The following is a 20938-nucleotide window of genomic DNA, read 5'->3' as shown; positions in this document are numbered from 1 at the left end:
TAGCTTGCTTGCTAGCATATATATACCTGCCCCTGGAAATTTCCACTACCTGCGTCTGACGAAGTGGGTATTCACCCACGAAAGCTCACGCTCCAAAACCTCTGTTATAGTCTATAAGGTGCCACAGGATTCTCTGCTGCTTTCACAGATCCAGACTAACACGGCTACCCCTCTGATACTTGAAACCGTTAACTAATGTCCCTAAGAGATGGTAGTTAAAAGTTGTTTGTTTTATTTCTATTTTATAGAAATTCAGAAATGTTAAGTGACTTTCTCATTTAAAGCCACACAGTGAGTCCGCATCAGAATTGGGACTGTAATTGGTTCCTTGTGGCATACTTAACCTCTAATTCACTGCATCATTGATAGCTAACATTCATTAGATTTTACAAAAATTGTAAATTCATTAGCGTATCAAGAATGAATGGGAGTTTAAATGCAATTACTCATTTTTGGTATGCATTGAATATTTTGTATGCATTTATCATTTTGAATATTAGCTGTTTTGCATAAACAAGTACCTGTTTGTGTCTGCCAGTCATATTTTGCATGTACAATTTTGGGTTCTGTATTGAAAACTTGTTCTTGAGAGTATATTTTGAACAGTAATTTACAGTATTTGTCTCAAATATATGAAACACAACCAGGAAAACTGTCTGATGGACTACTTCGATAGAGGAAATAGTTAAACTGATTTGTCCACAGACTGCTGTCATAGCATAAGCAAATTTGAGAATGGGGAAGAATTGAGATTTTTCTTCTAATCTGTTTAGGTTCTAGTAATCTTAATTGTGACTTGCATCAGTAGTAGAGAGAAGTTTTTCTGACATACGTGCAATTTTGAAAGTGATGGTGTTTCTTCAGTTAGAAAATAAAGAGTAACTAAATGAATCAAAACAGTCTAAATTTCTTTATAGCATTATAAACTTACAGGTTGAAATTAAGTAAAACTTATTCTAAAGACTTACTGCATAAATGGAGTCCCAAATACTAAATAACTTCGTCTTTATTCTTCTGGATATAAATTGGAATATATTGTATATGATTAATTTATGTCCTGCTAATCTTAGAGAATGTGAAATATATGGACTCTTCACTCAAAATCCCATCTCTTTCTCTCTGTTTTTTCCTTTGGTTAGGATCCAAAAGTGAAGAAATGATGTCTGTTATTATCCAAGCCACCCACAAAGTGAGGCTGAAAGCGCTGAAACGTGTAATAAGGAACATAGGTCCCATTGAAATGAGTATCTGGGAGCCATCGGAAGAGGAAACACCGGATGATGAGGCACATTGCTATGATAGATTCTCATTAGGGACCAGTCTAAGCAGAAGTACACTCTCAGATTGTGGAAATCCTCAAGTATATAGTGATGCTGAAACAGCGGATTCACTCTCTGAAGCTTTGCTTACGGAAGAAACAAGAAATCAAGCACCTTCACCTCGGAGGTATTAAGAAAGTAACAAATTGGGAGCTCAGTCAAACAAAACATAAATGCTACTGTCAGATTGTTTTTCAGTACAGTTTCACCACGTCTCTTTTTATTAATGCATTTGTTACAGTTAACAAATATAGACCAAAGAAAAGGGCAAACTTGCAGAGGCAGACAGTCGGTGTGCTGGCAGGGAGTGATGGTGGGCCTGTGCAAGGCACTCTGGAAGGGGAGAGAACTTTTTAAAAAGTGAAGGGGATTTGTCTGACTACTACTTTTGAACCTGAATCTTTCTGGTCTCTTACACATACGCAGTTGTTTTTTGTGATAATTAGATTAGGCTCTTAATCCATAATCCATTTTATGCATGCATGCATACCACTCCAGTCAGCAACCAGTTTTATTGGTAGCGGGGAATCACAGATGAATATTGGTTTATAAGCTCCTCTCTTGCTCATCCACCAGACCTACTGACAGCTGCTTGAGGGCACTAGGTCCCAGTACCTCCCACTGTCTTTCCAGCCCCATGGTTTAGAACTCAACCGTTAGCAGATTCCAGGTAGCCTAAATATTGCCCTGTCCCCTGAGATTCTTCCATGCAGGAGCTTGTGTTGTCCCAATGTCGGTGAAAATCAACAATATTGGATTTCTTTTCAAGTATATGTCCATATGGGTGCTCCACTGTAGCATGTGCATATCCCCGTGCGCACTCAAGCAGAGACCAAAAGGCCGTGTTCGTGGGCCCACACCTGTGCAGAGCTGTTCCTTGTGCTCCCAAACAAGGGTATATAGGGAGGCATGGACCCATTGCGACTCAGTTCCTGTGGCTCACCTCTGAGCATTTGTGTGTCTGCTGTTCTCAGCTTCCCACTCTTCTTATCTAGCTAATTTTATTAGCACTTTTCTTTATGTAGTTGTTTGGTTATTTTTATTTTTATTTTCTGGGACATTTGTGCTTCAGAGAGGGTTCCTGCAGTCCCTTTGAATTGTGGTCCTTTAGCACTCTGAATTATGCCAGAGACCCCAGGCTTAAAGCCCCACCAGACCTGCCACAAGTCTTTTCTCCATAGTTCTGAGCCATCAGTACTGCACATGAAGCAGTGTGCAGAGAAGTCCTCCAATAGACAGCACAGAGAAGCATACAGGGCTTCTACTCCGTCTCCGGTACCATTGCCACCCTCTTTGAGTGATGGTCCCTATTGTATTCCGCCTGAGACAGAGCTTTTCAAAGTAGTAGTGTCTGTCGCTCCACGCCAGTATGTAAGGTCTGTGCTTCCTGCCCTCACTCATTTTCGCTCAGCAACAACGCTATCTGCACTGCTTTGGAAAGTCCACATTGTGTCCAGGTACAGTGTCTGCCTCTTCTTCCCTGCCCATACCTGGGAAGGCTGGGCCCTGTGCCTTAAGAAGCACCTCCTAGAGGTCACCATGAGACCGTTGTTGAATCCTAGCTGGGAAGCCCCCCTGTACATCAGCCTGAGCAGTCCAGGGGTGCGCCTCCTACTGTGAAGTTCCAGTCTGGTTCTGCCAGTAGCAAGACTGAGTATCACTCACCGCACCTAGCCATGAACCACAGAAGCATGCGCATAAGCGTGGCAGTGAGTCTTCCTCCATATCCAAGAAAGATGATGCACCATCCACGGGTTCTGGCCCACAAGAGCAAGAAGAAATCACATTGTTCACCGGATCTGCCAGTCCCTTTTCCTGAACCACGCATCACTCCTGCGTCAGCTCTGCCAGCGCAGTATGAATAGTCGATCCCAAGGCAGGTCTTCTTACCAGCCCTGGTTCAGTCCATGGACCAGTGCTGTATACACCGAGGAGAATCGGATGTGCTCCTAGGCCTTATGAATGGTGTGCCCTGGAATGGATGAGGTCTCTCCCTGTTCTGGTCCATTCACCTGCTAAGATGGCTCCTTCTACATCGGATCTACCACCCTCTGGTTGTGTTCCTACAGCACATGCCTTTCAGTCGTCGCACCATTCGTATAGGACTCCAGTTCCTCTGAGGATTTGGATATTATGCATGACTACCAGAGGGTTGTGGCAGTACCTCCTTTGCCTAAGCCCAGGAGCCACCGCTACCTGGCTCCATGGACACCACCACAAAAACAGCGAGATCAACTAGGTTGCCTATATTGGAGCTCATGGCACTAATAGTTGTCTTCTGAACCATCTCAGTCAACTCAGGATGAATCCCCTGTCTCATCGTCCCATCCTTTGTTGAGTAGACGTTTGGAACTGGGGCTGGACAGTGCACCAGTCAGCCTGGCTCTGACAGTACTGATGGATCCAGAGAGCTTCCCCTTATCATCCCTGGGTATGACTGTGTCATCAACACCCTCCTCTCCCCCAGACAACTGCCATCAATTTCAGGAGCTGCACAGGAGAATAACTAATGTTCTTCAGATCCCATTAGAGGAGGTGTAGGACAGTCAGCACCAACTACTAGACATCTTGCATGCATTGCTGCTGATCAATAATGCTGTTCTTCAGCTGGCATGCACTGTGTAGCACACCCCAGCCACCTACACCCCCATCCTAAAGGGGGAGGAAAAGAGTTACTGTGTCCCGTCCTCCCCCTGAAGGGATCTGAGTTTCTGCTGTCCCATCTTCCACCTGATTCCTTGATTATTCTGGCTGCTATGGAGCAGGCCAAGCAACAGCATCCATGCTCCACCTCCTCTGACAAGGAGGGCAAGAGGTTAGATTGTATGGGTAGAATGGTCTTTTCCTCGGCCAGCCCCCAGTTCCTTATCTTGAACCTAGCACTGATGGCCAAATACAATTTTCTGAACTGTGGGCAGATGGCAGATTTTGCCGATAAACTCCCTCCGCAGGATCATGCCCACTTACTGAATCTGGTTCTGAGTCATTGGTACTACACACAAAGCAGCGTGTGGAAAAGTCCTCCAGTAGACAGCATACAGAATCATAGCATTGCCTTCCCTGCACTAGAGCTCTGAGGTCAGAGAAGTTCTTCATCAGACTTCTCTTGTACCGTGCACATCTCCATTGGACTGACCTGGTTCCAGGCCCTGATGCCAACCAAGACTTCTGGCTACTAGAGTCTTCCAACACTATCCAGATTTTTTCCCCATAGAACTTCTTATTCCGGAATAACTGGAGTCTCCCCTCCTACGGTAATGGTAATACTAAAGTCCCTGCAACAAAGGGATGGTTTAGCAGATTCCAAATGGCACAGCACTCAGATCATTCCAGTGCCATCCACAACGGACCTTCAGAACTTCTGAGGAGGAGAGGCAGACTTCAGAAAATGGAATTGCCTCCTTTTACAACTTCACCATTGGCACCTCCCTCTAAGAGAGAATTTTGACATCTTGGTCAAGGAGCTAAAGCAGTCTATTTCTCCAGATCCTTTGCTGCTCAATTCTACCATCCCCACCCCTTTGGAGACTGTTGTCTCCTGGGAACACATTACTTCAGATGAATGGAACTTGGAGGTGATCACTATCCTCTTCAACTTTATCCCCACTTCCCTTTCCCATCCCTCTTCAAGGACCCTTCTTATGAGGAGCTCTTGCTTTAAATCTCTCCTGCTCCTGGGAGAGATGGAACTGGTTCCCCAAGAGTTAATTGGAAGGGGATTCTATTCCAACTATTTTCTAGTTCCCAAGAGGATGGAGATGGAGACTGATCCTCAACCTCGGAAACTTGAATTCCTGTGTATTTTCACTGCACTTCAGGATTTTTACACTAGCTACCTAATACCAGCCCTAAATCTGGGGGAGTCGTTCGTCACGCTTGACCTCTGGGATGCCTACTACTATCATGTAGGTATCCATCCTTCCTGCAAGCATTTCCTATGTTTTGTAATAAGCTCAAATTATTACCATATCAAGTCCTATCCTTTGGGCTCTCCATACCCCCAAGGGTCTTTACAAAGGTCTTCAGTGGTGATGGCCCACCTGTATCAGTTGGGCATCACAGTAGTTCCATACCTGGATGACTGGCTCCTCAGAGGTCACTTGGCTCCAGAGGTCCAGTCAGCAATCTCCAAAGTCCTAGCCCTATTTCAGTCTCTGGTGCTTTGCGTCAACCTGAAGAAGTCTACATTAACCTTTGTCCAACTTCATTGGAGCCATTGCAAACTCCATAACTAAAAATTTTCCACTGTGTCCAATCTCATGTCTACTCTACAGCACAATCTGCACACAACTGAAAGGACCTGTCTGTAACTCCTCAGCCATAAGTCAGCCTCTGTGTGCATTGCACTGTATGCGAGACTGCACTTCAGTGCCCCAGACAGACACAGTCTCTCCAAACAAATATTACCTCTGGAAGTTGTAGATTTGGTATGGTGGTGGACAGACCCATTGAAGGTCTGCGTGGGAAACCCATTCTCACATCCTGCATTCTCAAATATCCGAACAATGGATGCCTCTCGAATTGGAGGGCAAGCAGTTCCCACAAGAGATTATGCTCCACGTTAATGTCCTGGAGCTGAGCGCAGTCTATCAACACTTTCTGCATAACATGTCAGGGTAATGCTGTGTCAGGGTAATTCTGGATAACAATGTTATATAAACTGTCAAGTGTGGGAGCAAGATCCCAGTCCAAAACTGTGGAACTGATTCATCTCCCACCAGTTAAAAATCTTGGTGGTTTATCTACCAAGCCTCCAGAATACAGTTATGGACTCCATGAGCAGAAACTTCTGTCAGGACCATGAACTGGAGCAAAACAATTCTTTCACATCATCTGTCAAAGCTTATGTCTGCCATCAGTGGACCTATTTTCTACCCCCCAACAAATGTGAAGTTGTCACCATTTTTACTCCAAGGGACAATGTGGTCACAACTTCTTGGGAGATGCTCTGATAGTACCACAACCCCATCTCCTGTTGTATGCTTAACCACCTCTACCTCTCATTGTCAAGACCTCACTTAGATTGTGACAGGAAAAACAAGGGTCATTCTCATAGCACCATCATGACTGAGACATGTTTGTTGTTTAAACCTTCTTCACCTCTCAGTGGTGACACCTGTCTGTCTTCCTCTCAGGAAGGATCTCTTTTCTTAGAACTTAGGTACCCTGAATCATCTCAACCCCTTTGAACTTCAGGGCATAGCTTCCAGGTGGCTCTCGGACATAGAGATGACCTGTTCAGATAGGGTCAAGTCAGCCCTCTTATTTAGGAGGAAGGCTATTACTTGCAAAACTTATCTTCAGAAGTGGAAGTGTTTGAATTTCTAGTGTTCTCTTCGCTCCCTCAATGCTCAGAAGTTCTGTTTACCAAAATCCTAGATTACCTATTGGACTTAGACACAAAATCTGCCAATAAGCTAAGTCAGAGTTCAGTTGTCTGCTATCACAGCTGTCCACTCACCTTTTGAAATCTTCTCCATTTTTTTGCCCATTCTACTGTGGTCAGATTCCTTAAGGGGTTTACACAATTTGTTTCCCCCACTGTGGAATCCTGCTCTGCTGTAGAACTTTATTTTGGAGCTCAATGCCTTAAAGAAACATCCTTTGAACCAACAGATACCTGTTCTCTTCTCCACCTTTCCATCAAGACGACATTCCTTATAGCTATCATTTTGGCTAGGCAAAAGAGAGAACTAAGTGCACTCACGGCAGACCCATCATTTGTGACCTTCTGTAGAGACAAGGTCACACTACGTCCCCATCTTCGCTTCCTCCTGTCTTCGGAATACCATATTAATCAGGAAATCCATCTACCATTGTTCTACTGAAAGCTTCATATTTCTAGCGAGGAGGCTAGCCTACACACGCTAGATATCAGAAGAGCTCTTGCCGTCTTCCTAGACAGAACCAAAACCTTTAGGATCTTCCCCAGATTGTATCCTTTACTGAAAGGATGACAGGTCACGCTATTTCCATGCAGACTGTCCAACTGGGTTTCGGGTTGTATCTTAACGTGCTATGAGACCTGAGGGAATACAACCACCTCAAAGAGTGTCAGCACACTCCACTAGGGCTCAGTCTACATCGATAGCCCTATATCAAGGGCCATGGCTTTCAAACCCCAGTCCACTGGGCTTTTAGGAGCCAGTATATTCCAACCCACCACTCAGTGACCTGTTAAGTCACTAGAACTTGAAGCTTAACTTCAGTGACGTACTTCAGTCCTGGGATCTGATTGGCAAAACTCCAAGGGTTCTAATTGGTTCCCTGTTTCTGTTTAAACCAAGCAAAGGAGCAGGAAGTTGTCTGTGTAGCTGGGGTTTTCTGCCTCTGCACTACCTTCTGCCTGACTCTGACCTGCCTACTGGTATCCTGACCTGGCCTGCTTCTTGACCCTGACTCCCAGTCTTTGCCCTCCGATCTCCTGGTAACCTTACTCTGACTGACTTCTGACTCTTGGTTTGCCCTTTGGGCTCTGAGATTCCAGTCTCCTGATATCCACGTCTGGCCTGACTCCTGATTCCTGACCCCCGCTCCAACCACTATGTCAGACTGCCCACAACCAGGCCATGACACTTTACTGAAAAATGTGCCCATTGCAGAAATCTGCAGGACTGCAGCTTGGTCCTCTGTTCACATGTTTGTCAAGCATTACACCATCTTACCTACTTCCAATGTTTGCCAATGTGTTTGCGGCTCAAGGATTGGACTCTTCAGTTATTAAAGGACCCATACAAAAATAAAAACCTGTGGAAGAGATCATCTTTGACCCTAAGGGATCATCGCCACTGGGTGCTACATCTGCCGTCCTCCTTCCCCTCTATGTGGCAGTGGGTTCATGTCTCCCTGTATGCCCTCATAGAGGAGAATAAGGAGCTACTTTGCACAGTCATGGACCTGCAAACACAGTTTTTTAGTCTCTGATCAAGAGTTCACGGGCACAGGCATGTCCTATAGTGGAGTACCCATAGTGACAAAATATCTCTAAGAACTCAAGTTACTGTACAGGTATGTAACCTCTGCTTTTTGGACTCTCACATCAGTTTCTGTCACTATTCATGATCCCCACCACCTAACTGTTCACCATTCATCAGTACCTCATCCCTGCTGTATCCTTCCTTCATAAATTCTTTAATCCTCCATTATGTCCTTTGTTGTTCCTGTGACCTTAGCCCCTCTGCACAATTTCTTCTTTCCACTTATTCTCCCATTTTCCACCCCAAAAATGTAATCATTATCCTGTATAATTTACCAAAGTAACCATACAATCTTAGTTACTCCGACCCTCCTAACCTACCATTTATTTTTTTCATTTTTTCTGTTACTAGATTGTAAATTATTATTAGCAATAAAAGTTACTGTGTGATACTTCTAAGTTAATATTGGTTTGTGAATTATAACTACTACATGTTGTCTATTTTGCCACCTTAACACTGCATTAATGTAACTTTTTGCAATTAATGTCCTATTTTTATTTAATAGAGGAAAAGAAGAAATTAAGAGAACTGTTGCATTAACATACTTTATTGAATTTAATATTTTTTTAAAAAAAAGGATTAGAGTTAGCCTTCTGTTTTTTTCTATTTTCATGTTTTTCTGTATTGTAGGGGGACACAGCCTCACACAGAAGAACAAACTGGTAGTAAGAAAACTGCATATAAGATAAAATATCTTAATTGGAAAGCAAAACATAAAGAATACAGTAAAGTTTTGTCTAATCAACATACTTTGCCTGTGGTAGGTGCATGGGAATTTGAACGTGATGATGATGAATATGTTAAGTTCTTAGATCTCTTTTTGAGTTACATACTTGAAAGAGACTTTAATTGCAGTGATCCTGGGATTCCTTTTCTGACCAGCTTTTCTGAACTCCTTAGAGAACATGAACTACACTCTCTCCTTTTTGATGTTCATACAACCCTGAAACGTCGACAGGGCAAAACTAATAGCCAGAATGTGTTTAGAGCTGGTTGCTGCTATGCTGTTACTCTTGCATCTTGTGATTTCAAACCAGCTTCCTTGTGTAACGAAAAGCAAAAACATTTGGAAAACCAAATGTCTGTTTCAGTTGTACAACCAGCAGACTCCTCGGTGTGTGATTCAGTGAATGGACTAAAGAAATACAAGGGAAAGAGAAGTTTATTTGGTCTAAACCACCTGTCAGTTTACAGAGCACAAGATAAAAAGCAAGAAATAACTATTACACCCATAACCCAGACCTTGTCTGACAATGCTTGCTCTAATATACAAACTTCAGTGACCTGTAAATATATGTACAAAACAATTCATATGAATGATGTTATACCAAGAGAGGAACTTGGTCTAGAACTGAAGAATAAATTTAGCAATATTGCAAGACTGCTTGAATGGATGATCAGATGGTCTGATAGGAGATTGCTATGTGATACCAACAAAATAGAGTCATTTCAAGAGAGCTGTCCAATGATGCATGTCAAAACATCAGCAGCTGCTATACTTACATCATTATGGCTTTTAGGACGACCCTATTGTGATAAATTGCAAGCTAGGATCACTAGTTTTAAGGTAAGAGGATTGAAGAAGTATTTAGCAGAGCGTGCTAGGATTGTCATTAATTAAACTTAGAATTAAAAATACATAAATGCATAATATTTTATTTTATATGCATGAATTTAAAAGTAGAGATTTAAAAAATGCAGTATATCATTTTACTTTTTCCCATGCCTTTTTAAAAAAATAGTTATCTATTATATTTATCCTGTAAGTTGTTCCATGGACCTGGATTCCATGCAGAACCCTATTTAAATTAGAGGAGCTCTGAGTTGCAGCAGTGGTATACAGGATCATGGGCTTAATTTTGATTGGGTATTTGTTTATATTTTTGGCTGTTGAAAATAATTCTCTATTGACATAGGAAAAAAGAACATTAAAAATATTCAAATGTTGCACCCCATTCAGTCACCTAAACACAGGGTTTGGGGGTTTTTTTGTTGTTTGGTTTTTTTTGCTCAAAAGTATTTTAAATATGCTCAAAATATTAAGGATGTTAATTCATGTTCAGTGTCACTTAAGTAGTCAGCACCTTGCAAAAATTGGTGCACAATGAGCAGAGCTATGAATATAGTAAAACAAATTGGAATGAAGTGTGAGTAATTTCCATTACTTGGGAAGATTGACAGCAATTTTAGATAACTGAAATCTATGTAAAAGATTTCATATGTATGTTTCTGTAATTTCCTATATTACAACAGGAATGCCTGTAACTTGCACATATTACCTACTAAAATCATAACAAGAGTGAGGGGACCAGAATCCTAGGGGATAGCGAATTGACTCATAGGAAAGCATTTAATACCATATGTTTTGACCTTGTTGAGGAACAAATTTAAGATAAATGTTGACAACCAGGTTGTATTTTATCTCAGTGAAAAGATTTGCCATGTCAAAGTGACTAGTAATAGCAAAAAACAGCATCACATAGTCTTTAAAGCAACAGACTTACTGAATGCAACGTGAATGCTTGAGACTTTACCTTCTAGCTGCATTCGAGGTAAAGATTAGAATACTGAGTATCAACCTCTCTATAAGGAGTTGCTAGGAAGAGATAAACATTCCAAGAGTGCTGGAGTTCCTTCTGTGAGGCATTTTTATGGGTGAGAAGACTTGTGTTGTAGATACAGCTCTATTGTCTGTATTGAGATCTATGTACTTTATCTAGATACTGTTGTATTTGAGTGGACACTTGAAAATTTTGGCTTTAGTGTCCAGTTTTGGTTATGTTGTTTGAAGAAATGTATAATCTCTCCTTCCTTAGAGGTTTTTATGGTCAGGCTTGACAAAGCACTAGTTGGGGATTGATCCTGCTTTGAGGACGGACTAGATGACCTCCTGAGGTCCCTTCCAACCCTGATAATCTATGATTCTATTATGATAAGGTTGAAAAGAGTACAGCAGAGATCAACTAGATGGATAATCAAGGGAAAAGGCTCACATATTTAAACGAGCTAAGTGCCGTTGTAAAGTTAATTTTGAATTTCTGCAGGATGTTACTGGATAGGTCAGAACCAAACATTCTTGGTTTAAAATAAAAGGAAAAATATAAAAGAATAATTTGATATATGGTAACTCCTCGCTTAACATTGTAGTTATGTTCCTGAAAAATGTGACTTTAAATGAAACGATGTTAAGCAAATCCAGTTTCCCCATAAGAATTAATGTAAATAGGATGGTTAGTTTCCAGGGAAATTTTTTTCACCAGACAAAAGATTCTCTCTCTCTCTCTCTCTCTCTCTCTCTCAGTTTTAAACAAACAATTTAATACTAGTACACAGCGATGATGATTGTGAAACTTGGCTGAGGTGGTGAAGTCAGAGGGTGGGGTATTTCCCAGGGAATACCTTACTGCTAAATGATGAACTAGCAATCGGCTGAGCCCTCAAGGGTAACCCATTGTTGTTAATGTAGCCTCACATTCTACAAGGCAGCACAAATGACGGGAGGGGATACAGCACGGAAGACAGAGACACACACCATGTGAGAGAGAGAGAGATGCGCATTGCCCCTTTAAGTACGCTGACCCACTCTAAGTACACTGCCTTTTTAAAGCAGGAAAGAAGAGTCCTGTGGCACCTTAAAGACTAACAGATGTATTGGAGCATAAGCTTTTGAGGGTGAATACCCACTTTATCCTTTTTAAGTAGATCAGCAAGTTGAGACAGCAACTGCTGCTGGCAAGCTCCTTCTGTCCTGATCCCTGTCGTGTCTCCCCTCCACATACACACACACACTCACTCTGTGGAGGTGGGGTAAGTATATGTGTGTGTGGGACACTCTGACATTAACTCCCCTCTTGCCTTCTCCACTCCCTGGACAGCAAGCAGTTGGCTCCGGGGAGCAGCTCCAAGGCGGAGAGCAGGAGCAGCACATGGCGCTGCGGGGAGGGACAGCTGAACTGCTGGCAATTGATAGTCTGCTGGGCAGCTGCCACACAGGGAACTTAGGGGAATGGGGAGCTGATAGGGCCCACCCTGGTTCCAAGACCTCGCCAGCTAGCTCCAACGGTCTGCTCTTCCTGCAAGCAGTGGACAAAGCAGACGGCTGCCAAACAACGTTATAAGGGAGCATTGCATAACTTTAAACAAGCGCGTTCTCTAATTGATCAGCAATGTAACAATGTTAACCAGGACGACCTTAAGTGAGGAGTTACTGTGATTGTAAATGGTAAAATATAGTGAATTCTTGTTCCCAAACTCTTTCATAGTTTGAGTCAAGTGTGAACATTTTTAATCAAAAGTTGAATGTCTGTGGAATTTAACAAATAACTAGATGAAGGGTGTATTAGTCATTTTTGAAGTTAAGAGTAACTGAATCACATTTTGGATTTATGAGGGGTATTTTTCTTTTTGTTTAGCATTCTTTCCCCTTCTAGATAAAATAGATTGTTTTGTTTGCATCGTCTCTTCTCCTAGAACACAAATGGTGTATAATGTATAGATGACTAAAGTATCAGCAAAATGTTCCTGACACCAGAGATGTTTCTGAATGCTTCTGGTTATGCACAATGTTGGAGCTGTTTTTTCTGTCTCTGACATTGTTTCCAGTAATAACAAATAGTTTGAATTTAGCACAAGATTTTATTGCTGATGCACAAAACCAAATGTGGTGGGTTTTTTCCTGCACATTCAGGCATATGTAGTACGAAATAGTTTTTAATTATTACATACTATTAATGATAGTGACTATATAATAACTGTAGTGATCATATACTGACTATTTACTGGTCACATACTGTTTTTTGCACAGCAGTCTTTGCCTCATTCAGTGGATGGGAAAGGAGGCAAAACTCAGATTGCAGAGGCAACCATAAATCTGGTATTTTCTAACTGAGTGAAATCTGTAATATCTTCAGCCTGTAAAATTGGAAAACATCTGGAGAAAAGGATGTGTAGTTAAGCAGAAATGCAACATATGAATTAGGAGAGAGATTCTTACAATTCAGGTGTTTTTAACTAGAAAGACTTTTGAATGTGTGTTTTGGGTTTTCTTTTATTAGAGTCCAGATTATCAGTACCTAATGAACTCTGCATCCCTACCAGAAACTAGACCCAAGATACAGAAAGAAAGCAGTATGGATACAGACTGTTCTCCAGCAACAGAAACGCCACATGCTGTCCAGGATGTAAATGCTTACGATGAACTTTGTGAAAATGTTTTAGGGTAATATTTTAACTACAACACTCAAGTTGATGTAATTGCTCAGCTAAGCAGGAAACATTGACATACTACATATAAATTGTATCTTCTTGATTTATGGCCAGATTCTGCTTTCATATATATTCATAGTTGTTTAAGGCATTTGGAGTTGTAGGCAGGTTGCAAGGGAGTGTAGTGGGAGCAGAATTTGATCCGTATTTGTTAATTATAGTTTTTATTCAGCAAAGATTTCTGTGCATATATAAATAAATAATTCCACTGAAACATAACTGAACTTGTTCTTTTCTATGTTGTGCTAATATGTATCAGTTTTGTAACCAGATCTATTGTGCAGTTTACACATTCCTATTTGTTTTTGTTGTGTATCTATTCTTTGTGTTGATGTACTTCTGTCTGGACATATTCCATATGACAGGCTGTACCATATAATTAATTTTGAGGAAGCTCAAAACTACATTGAAAAATATGCAGAACAATTAATATTCCTAATCTTTTTGTTTATAAAAAAATACAAACAAAAAAAATTAGACTTGAACGTTGTTCGTATCGGGGTATGGGCAGGAATTTAAACTTGACCACTTTTGGATGGGCATGTTCAAAATATGGTATGAGGAAATACAGGAAACCCTCGCTATAACAAACTCCTGGGGATCCAAGCCATTTGGCCGTTATAGCCAAGGGTTTGTTATAGCAAAAGAGAGGGGGACACAGCTTCTCCAGGCCCAGGGCTGGGGCAGGGGCATACAGCTCCTCTGGGACTAGAGGAGTTCTGCACCCGAGGCTGAAGGAGATGTTAGCTTTCGCTGTGGCTCTGGGCCCGGAAGAGCTCTGTGACCCTGCTGGTTGTTGGGTGGGCCCGTGCCCATGGTTTTCCTCCCTGCCCCGTGCACACCCTTGGTTTGCATGACTGTAGCCAAGGTTGTTTTATACTTTTGATATAAACCTTGATTTTTAGAGCTTTAGAACTTAACTGTGTAAATATACACCAATTTGGCATTTATGATCACAGCAAAACTGCATACTTTTACTAAATTATAAAAAGATTAGTTTATGTAAAAATCTTACCAATGTATAGGAAACGTCAGATATTTTTAATCATTTGTGTGCACTTCAATATAGAAATTCAAAGATAGAAAAAAATGGATAATACTTACTTGTCAAACTTACCAGAAAAACCCAATAGTTATAGGTAAAATAAGCACAGCTTACTAAATGATGAATGCATACAGCATATAGCGTCCCTATATACTTATGTCATATTTTTTGTAATTTGATCTGTTGTACTAATTTACAGAATATCTACAAAAACAAAACATTCTGAAAAGAATGAAATGAATGAGAGTCATTCTGTAACTCACAGTACAGAAGAAGGAGTAATAGGTTTTGATGAAGAAGTGGGAGCGTTCCTGCAGGAGGACGTAGATGCAACTTCAGAAAATGAAGGTTTGCTTCTTTAGCAAAAATCTTCTGTTTTTTATACCATATCCCTTTATCTTCATAAAGTTGTCAACCAAGTAGTTTTCTGATGGCATGCACTTTATTTTCTTTATGAATTACATCTCTTTATTTCATAGAGCTCTTTGAAGAACCATTTGGAGTTCCAAAAAGTCCCAGTATTTCTGTCAGCGTTAAACCTGTACAACAACAAAAAGAGGAGGCAAGTTACTCTCTCAGATGAATGAAACAACTACTTTAAAATATTATATTCAAAATACATAGTTCCTTGTTATATATAATGGGAGGGGGCTTAAAGCACTTAGTGTTCACCAAGTCAGTGGCACAATGCCCATTGATTTTAACATTAGTAAAGTTAGGCCAACACTGTGCACTTTTGAAAATCTTACCCAATGTTTATAGAAAGAACTACGGGGGTTAGAGGATGGGGGGATTCTAGTTTAACATGCTGCTTGTATTGAATGCTGTCTATTTTTACATTTAGCTCTTTGTGACTAACTGTAATCTATTATTTCTCTTCATTTATAATGCACGTCGGAAAACATAATCCCAACTACACATACAAAATTATGGGATCCAAAGTAGCTGTTACCACTCAAGAAAGAGATCCTAGAGTCATCATGGATAGTTCTCTGAAAACATCTGCTCAAGTGCAGTGACAGTCAAATAAGCTGACAGAATGTTAGGAACCATTAAGAAAGGGATAAATAATAAAACAGAAAATATCATCATGCCACTATGGAGATCTGTGGTATGCCCATACTTTAAATACTGCATGCAGTTCTGATGGCCCCATCTAAAAAACGATGAATTGGAAAAAAAGATAGAGAAAGCAAACAAAAATTATTAGGGATATGGAATAGCTTCCATATGAGAAGAGATTTTAAAAATGGGGGCTATTCATTTTAGAAGAGAGACGACTAAAGGGGCTATGGTAGAGGCCTATAAAATCATGACTGGTGTGGAGAGTGAATAAGGAAGTGTTATTTACTCCTCCATATAACAGGAGAACCAGGCATCACTCAATGAAATCAATAGGCAGCAGGTTTAAAACAAAGAACAACTACTTCTCTCAATGCACAATCACCTCAAACTTGTTTCCAGGAGATGTTGTGAAAGCCAAAGGTGTAAGTGGTTTCAAAAAAGAATTGAATAAATTTCATGAAGGAATTTCATCAATGGCTATTAGTCAGGATGGCTAGGGATATAATCCCATGCTCTGAGTGTCTCTAAGCCTCTGACTGCCAGAAACTGGGACTGGACAACAGAGGATGGATTACTCAATAATTGCCCTGTTCTTTTCATTTCCTCTGAAGCATCTGGCATCAGTCACTGTTCGAAGACAGATTACTGGGTTAGATGGATCATTGGTCTGATTCAGTCTGACCGTAGCAGGGCGGTGACTCATCCTTGCGGCACCTCCTGTTGGTCCTCCTGGGAATTAGCTCTTCGACCCAGGAGTGCCCTCTGCCGGCCGGTGTCCCACTTCCTGCTAGGTCCCGAGTCCCTCCTGGACCCTGGTGCCCCTTCCAGACCAGGGTGCTGCCCTCCGCAGTCTCACTGGGTCTCCCCTCCCTGGGGATCCCCCAACCCTCTATCCCTACCTCACCTCAGTTGTAGGCTACTGCCAGTTACCACCTAGCCCCCGCTCCTAGGGGCAGACTGCAGTATAAGCCACTCATTACAGGCAAGGAGGAGTTTGGACCTGCTGCCTCAGCCTAGCCTTGGGCTGTCCCATACAACCCCAGTACCTATTTGGCCTCATACTAGGCCGCAGCGTGGGGGTTTTCAGGCCAGATCTCCCCAGCTCCCTGGGCCTTCCCTCAGCCCTGCTCCAGCTCAGGTACCTTATCTAGCTTCCCAGCAGCCAGGCCTGTCTCCCTTCACACCTAGAGGAGACTGCTTCTGCTCCTGGCTTCCATAGGGCCAGCTGGGTCTGTTTCAGGAGTGGCCACAGGTGAGGCTGCCTCCCCAGTCAACCCAGCCCCAGCCCTCTCAAAGGGCTGGCTTTTAACCCTTTCAGGCCAGGAGCAGGTGACCACCCTGTTACAATGACCATTCTTAATACATGGTGCTGTCTTTTATATAGCCAAAGTGATTATATAATGACTCCAAATCAGTTTTATTTGGTTTACAAGTACACAGATATGTCTCTTACTTCTACTTTGAAAACTTAACTTAATCTGCAAATAAGCTCTCCTTTTTTCTGGCTCATGTATCACCATCTAAGTTCACTGTAAGTTGCGCGGCCGCGTAGCAGCCTATTTCACGCCACACAGGTGCTTAGGGAACCTGCCCCTCCCCCTTCCCTGCTGGGGCTGGGGAATGGGCACCTATCTTGCAGCCCCAGCCCCAGAGCTGCCGCGAGGGGGAGAGCTGGGGGGAAGTCCTCTCTTTTCCCACCATAGCCCCAGAGCACTCTCCTGCACCCAAAACACTTCATCCCCAGCTCCACTCCAGAGCCCGCACCCCCAGCTGGAGCCCTCACACCTCTGCACCCCAAGGTTCTGCCCTAGCCCCTCCCACACTCCAAACCCCTTGGCCCCACCCCTACCACATGAATTTTATGTGCACCAATATGAAGGTGATGTGTCACACATCACCTCCATATTAGTGCACATAACAAAATTCATTTCACGCATGGGTGAGAAAAATTAGAGGGAACACTGATCACCACCAGTATCAAAGATTCAGTACTAGGAAATTGGTCAAGAATTCTTTTGCTGATGTGTGAATCAGAATAGAATCTGGTTTACTTTCATGTAGCACTGAAGAACCAATGTAAGGAACAGGATTAAAAAGTATTAAAAATGTACTATTGCCCTCAATTCTGCAATGTGGCTTACTAGTGTGGGACTCTTGTGCCTGGTGCAAAATCCTGGCCTATGCTACTCCTGGAAATAATTATAGGGTCAGTCCTTTTAACTTGTAATCATTTTGTTTGTGTTTTTGCTCGTTTGTAGTCATTCTGTTTCCATGCTACCAACTGAAGTAGTAATAGGTGGATGCCTGATTAGCAAGGTGATACTGCTGCACAGGCCTGATTCTGTGGCAATCTAGTGAACTGAATTTTGGAAATGGTTGAAAACTCATTATAGATATTGTTAAATTTAGTTAAAGAAGTTATTAGGACACCTCCTTGCATTTTCTATAGTTCTGTAGCTATGCAAAAACTAGAATGTTCTGATTATTAAAAAAAAAAAAAAAATCTGAATTTGACCACATGGATCATTAATCAGAAATGTGTCAAAAGTCTAGAATTTTCATAATAATCTATTTAGGCAGAAGTATGCTGAAGCAAATATATACATATTCTTATGCATCTTTTTAAATTGCAGCATATCTCCACTCTAGATGTAGAATCTCCATGGGAAGAACCCATGATGGAAAAGTTAGAAGAAAAAAAAGCCAAACAAAATGGGTAAGAGAAACTAATATCATTAGCATTTCAAAAGAATTAGTTTATTACTACTGTGACAAAGTTCCTCCTCTGCCTTGGTGGGTCCTGCACTTATTGGCAGATTTGCTTGCCTCACAGATTCACCCTGTGGGTCAGGAAACAGCCCTGAGACCTTCCCCTCTGGTAGAAGCCACAGTCCAGGTCAATTCCTCCTGTGTTTGATCAGGATTTGGGAGGTTTTGGGAGGAACCCGGGCTTGCCCTCTACTCTTGGTTTCAGACCAGGGCCCTGTGGACTGCAGCTGTCTAGAGTGCCTCCTGGTACAGTTGCGTGACAGCTACAACTCCCTGGGCTACTTCCCCACGGCCTCCTCCCAACACCTTCTTTGTCCTCACCGCCAGACCTTCCTCCTGATGTCTGATGATGCTTGTACTTCTCAGTCCTCCAGCACTATCCTACTCACTCTCAGCTTCTTGCACGCCTCTTGCTCCCAGTTTCTCGCACGCACTTCCTCTCCTCTGGCTCCCTGGCTTCCCTTGGCCTGACTGGAACCCTTTCATAGCATCAGAGGGGCCTTAATTAGAGTCAGGTGCTTAACAGCCTCACTTGACTCTTAGCAGGTTAATTGGAGTCAGGTGTTCTCATTAGCCTGGAGCAGCCCCTGCTCTGGTCACTTGGAATGGAAAACTGCTTATCCAGTGGCCAGTATATCTCCCTTCTACTACTCTCCTGTTCCCAACTGGCCTGGGTCTATCACACTACCTTGTTACATTTATAAAGAGAGCATGTATTTTTCTTAATTAAAAAAAGATTTGTTCTTGTTCATAACAACATACTTACAGTTCTAAGCTAAATTCCACCACCTCCTTCCATTTCTGGTGCATGCTAGTGTATTATTGCAGGGTTGGCCATGAGTAGCTAGGTATCTACAACTGAATGCTTATTTTAAGAACAAAACAAATGTGTTCTGTGGTACTTGAAGAATAGTCAACTCACTTCATTACATTATTTCAGGATTTTTATAGAGAACTCCCATTTGCTTATATTAATTAAAACATCTTTAAAGTGTTGAAGCATTTGTCTTTTCAATGAAAAAGCATATAAAAAATTACAAGAACTGTGCATAGACCATCTCTTCCTTGAGTGTCTCTCATGGTCTTATGTTTGAATTGATAACTTATGTGGCTTACTTGTCTGATTCAATTGTGAGTTTCTGAAATAAAGACATTTGTATTTTTCTGCATGTTTTTTTTTTCTAAATGCCATGTTCACTGTCTGGAATCTGGGTTTCAAACTGCTGCTCTGATATTTTTCTTGATGGCTGAAGGAGAACAGCTCAACTCCTTTCAAACTGGCAAACTTGTACTAGTCACTCCCTCCAATCACTGTTTGAGACTACTTGCTTTATCATTAATTATCCAGACAATGTCTTACCAGTTATGATGGCATGTGAACTGAGTCAAACTAGCTAGGGATATAAAAAAGTAACAAGAAAACATTTTACAAATACATTAGAAGCAAGAGGAAGACCAAGGACAGAGTAGGCCTGTTGCTCCATGAGGCGGGGTAAAGACAATAACAGAAAATGTGGAAATGGCAGAGGTGCTTAATGACTTCTTTGTTTCAGTTTTAACCAAGAAGGTTGGTGGCGATTGGACATCTAACATAGTGAATGCCAATGAAAATGAGGTAGGATCAGAGTTCAAAATAAGGAAAGAACAAGTCAAAAATTACATAGACAAGTTAGATGTCTTCAAATTACCAGCGCCTGATGAAATGCATCCTAGAATACTCGAGGAGCTGACTGAGGAGTTAATTGTCTTTGAAAAGTCATGGAAGATGGGAGACATTCCAGAAGACTGGAAAAGGGCAAATATAGTTCCCATCTATGAGAAGAGAAATAAGGACAACCCGGAGAATTAGAGACCAGTCAGCTTAACTTCTGTATCTGGAAAGATAATGGAGCAAATAATTAAGAAATCAATTTGCAAACACCTAGAAAATAATGAGGTGATAAGTAACAGTCGGCATGGATTTGTCAAGAACAGATAATGTCAAACCAACCTGATAGCTTTCTTTGACAGGGTAACAAGCCATGTGAATACAGGGGAAGCAGTAGATGTGGTATATCTTGACTTTAGTAAGGCTTTTGATATTGTCTTGCATGACCTTCTCATAAATAAACTAGGAAAATAAAACCTAGATGGAGCTACTGTAAGGTAGGAGCATAACTGGCTGGAAAATCATTCTCAGAGAGTAGTTATCAGTGGTTCACAGTCATGCTGGAAGGGTATAATGAGTGGGGTCCTGCAGGGATCTGTTCTGGGTCTGGTTCTGTTCAATATCTTCATCAATCATAGAAGATTAGTGTTGGAAGAGACCTCAGGAGGTCATCTAATCCAACCCCCTGCTCAACACCAACTAAATCATCCCAGCCAGGGCTTTGTCAAGCGAGGACTTAAAAACCTCTAAGGATGGAGATTCCACCACCTCCCTAGGTAACCCATTCCAGTGCTTCACCACCCTCCTAATGAAATAATGTTTCCTAATATCCAATCTAGATCTCCCTCAC

General features: G+C 41.8%; 1 protein-coding gene across 1 annotated transcript in view; it reads left to right on the top strand.

Moving 5' to 3' along the window:
- CPLANE1 (ciliogenesis and planar polarity effector complex subunit 1) overlaps positions 1–20938 on the top strand; it is a 179106-nt gene that overhangs the window by 89608 nt on the left and 68560 nt on the right. The window contains 6 exon segments of the mRNA XM_075066918.1: positions 1140–1446; positions 8927–9863; positions 13351–13514; positions 14806–14954; positions 15086–15168; positions 18305–18387. Coding sequence (XP_074923019.1) covers positions 1140–1446; positions 8927–9863; positions 13351–13514; positions 14806–14954; positions 15086–15168; positions 18305–18387 — 1723 coding nt within the window.

This window comes from Chelonoidis abingdonii, chromosome 6 (genome assembly GCF_003597395.2).
Source record: "Chelonoidis abingdonii isolate Lonesome George chromosome 6, CheloAbing_2.0, whole genome shotgun sequence".
NCBI lineage: Eukaryota > Metazoa > Chordata > Testudines > Testudinidae > Chelonoidis > Chelonoidis abingdonii.
The sequence above is the reverse complement of the archived record's forward strand: the minus strand, read 5'-3'. Positions and strand labels throughout refer to the sequence as shown.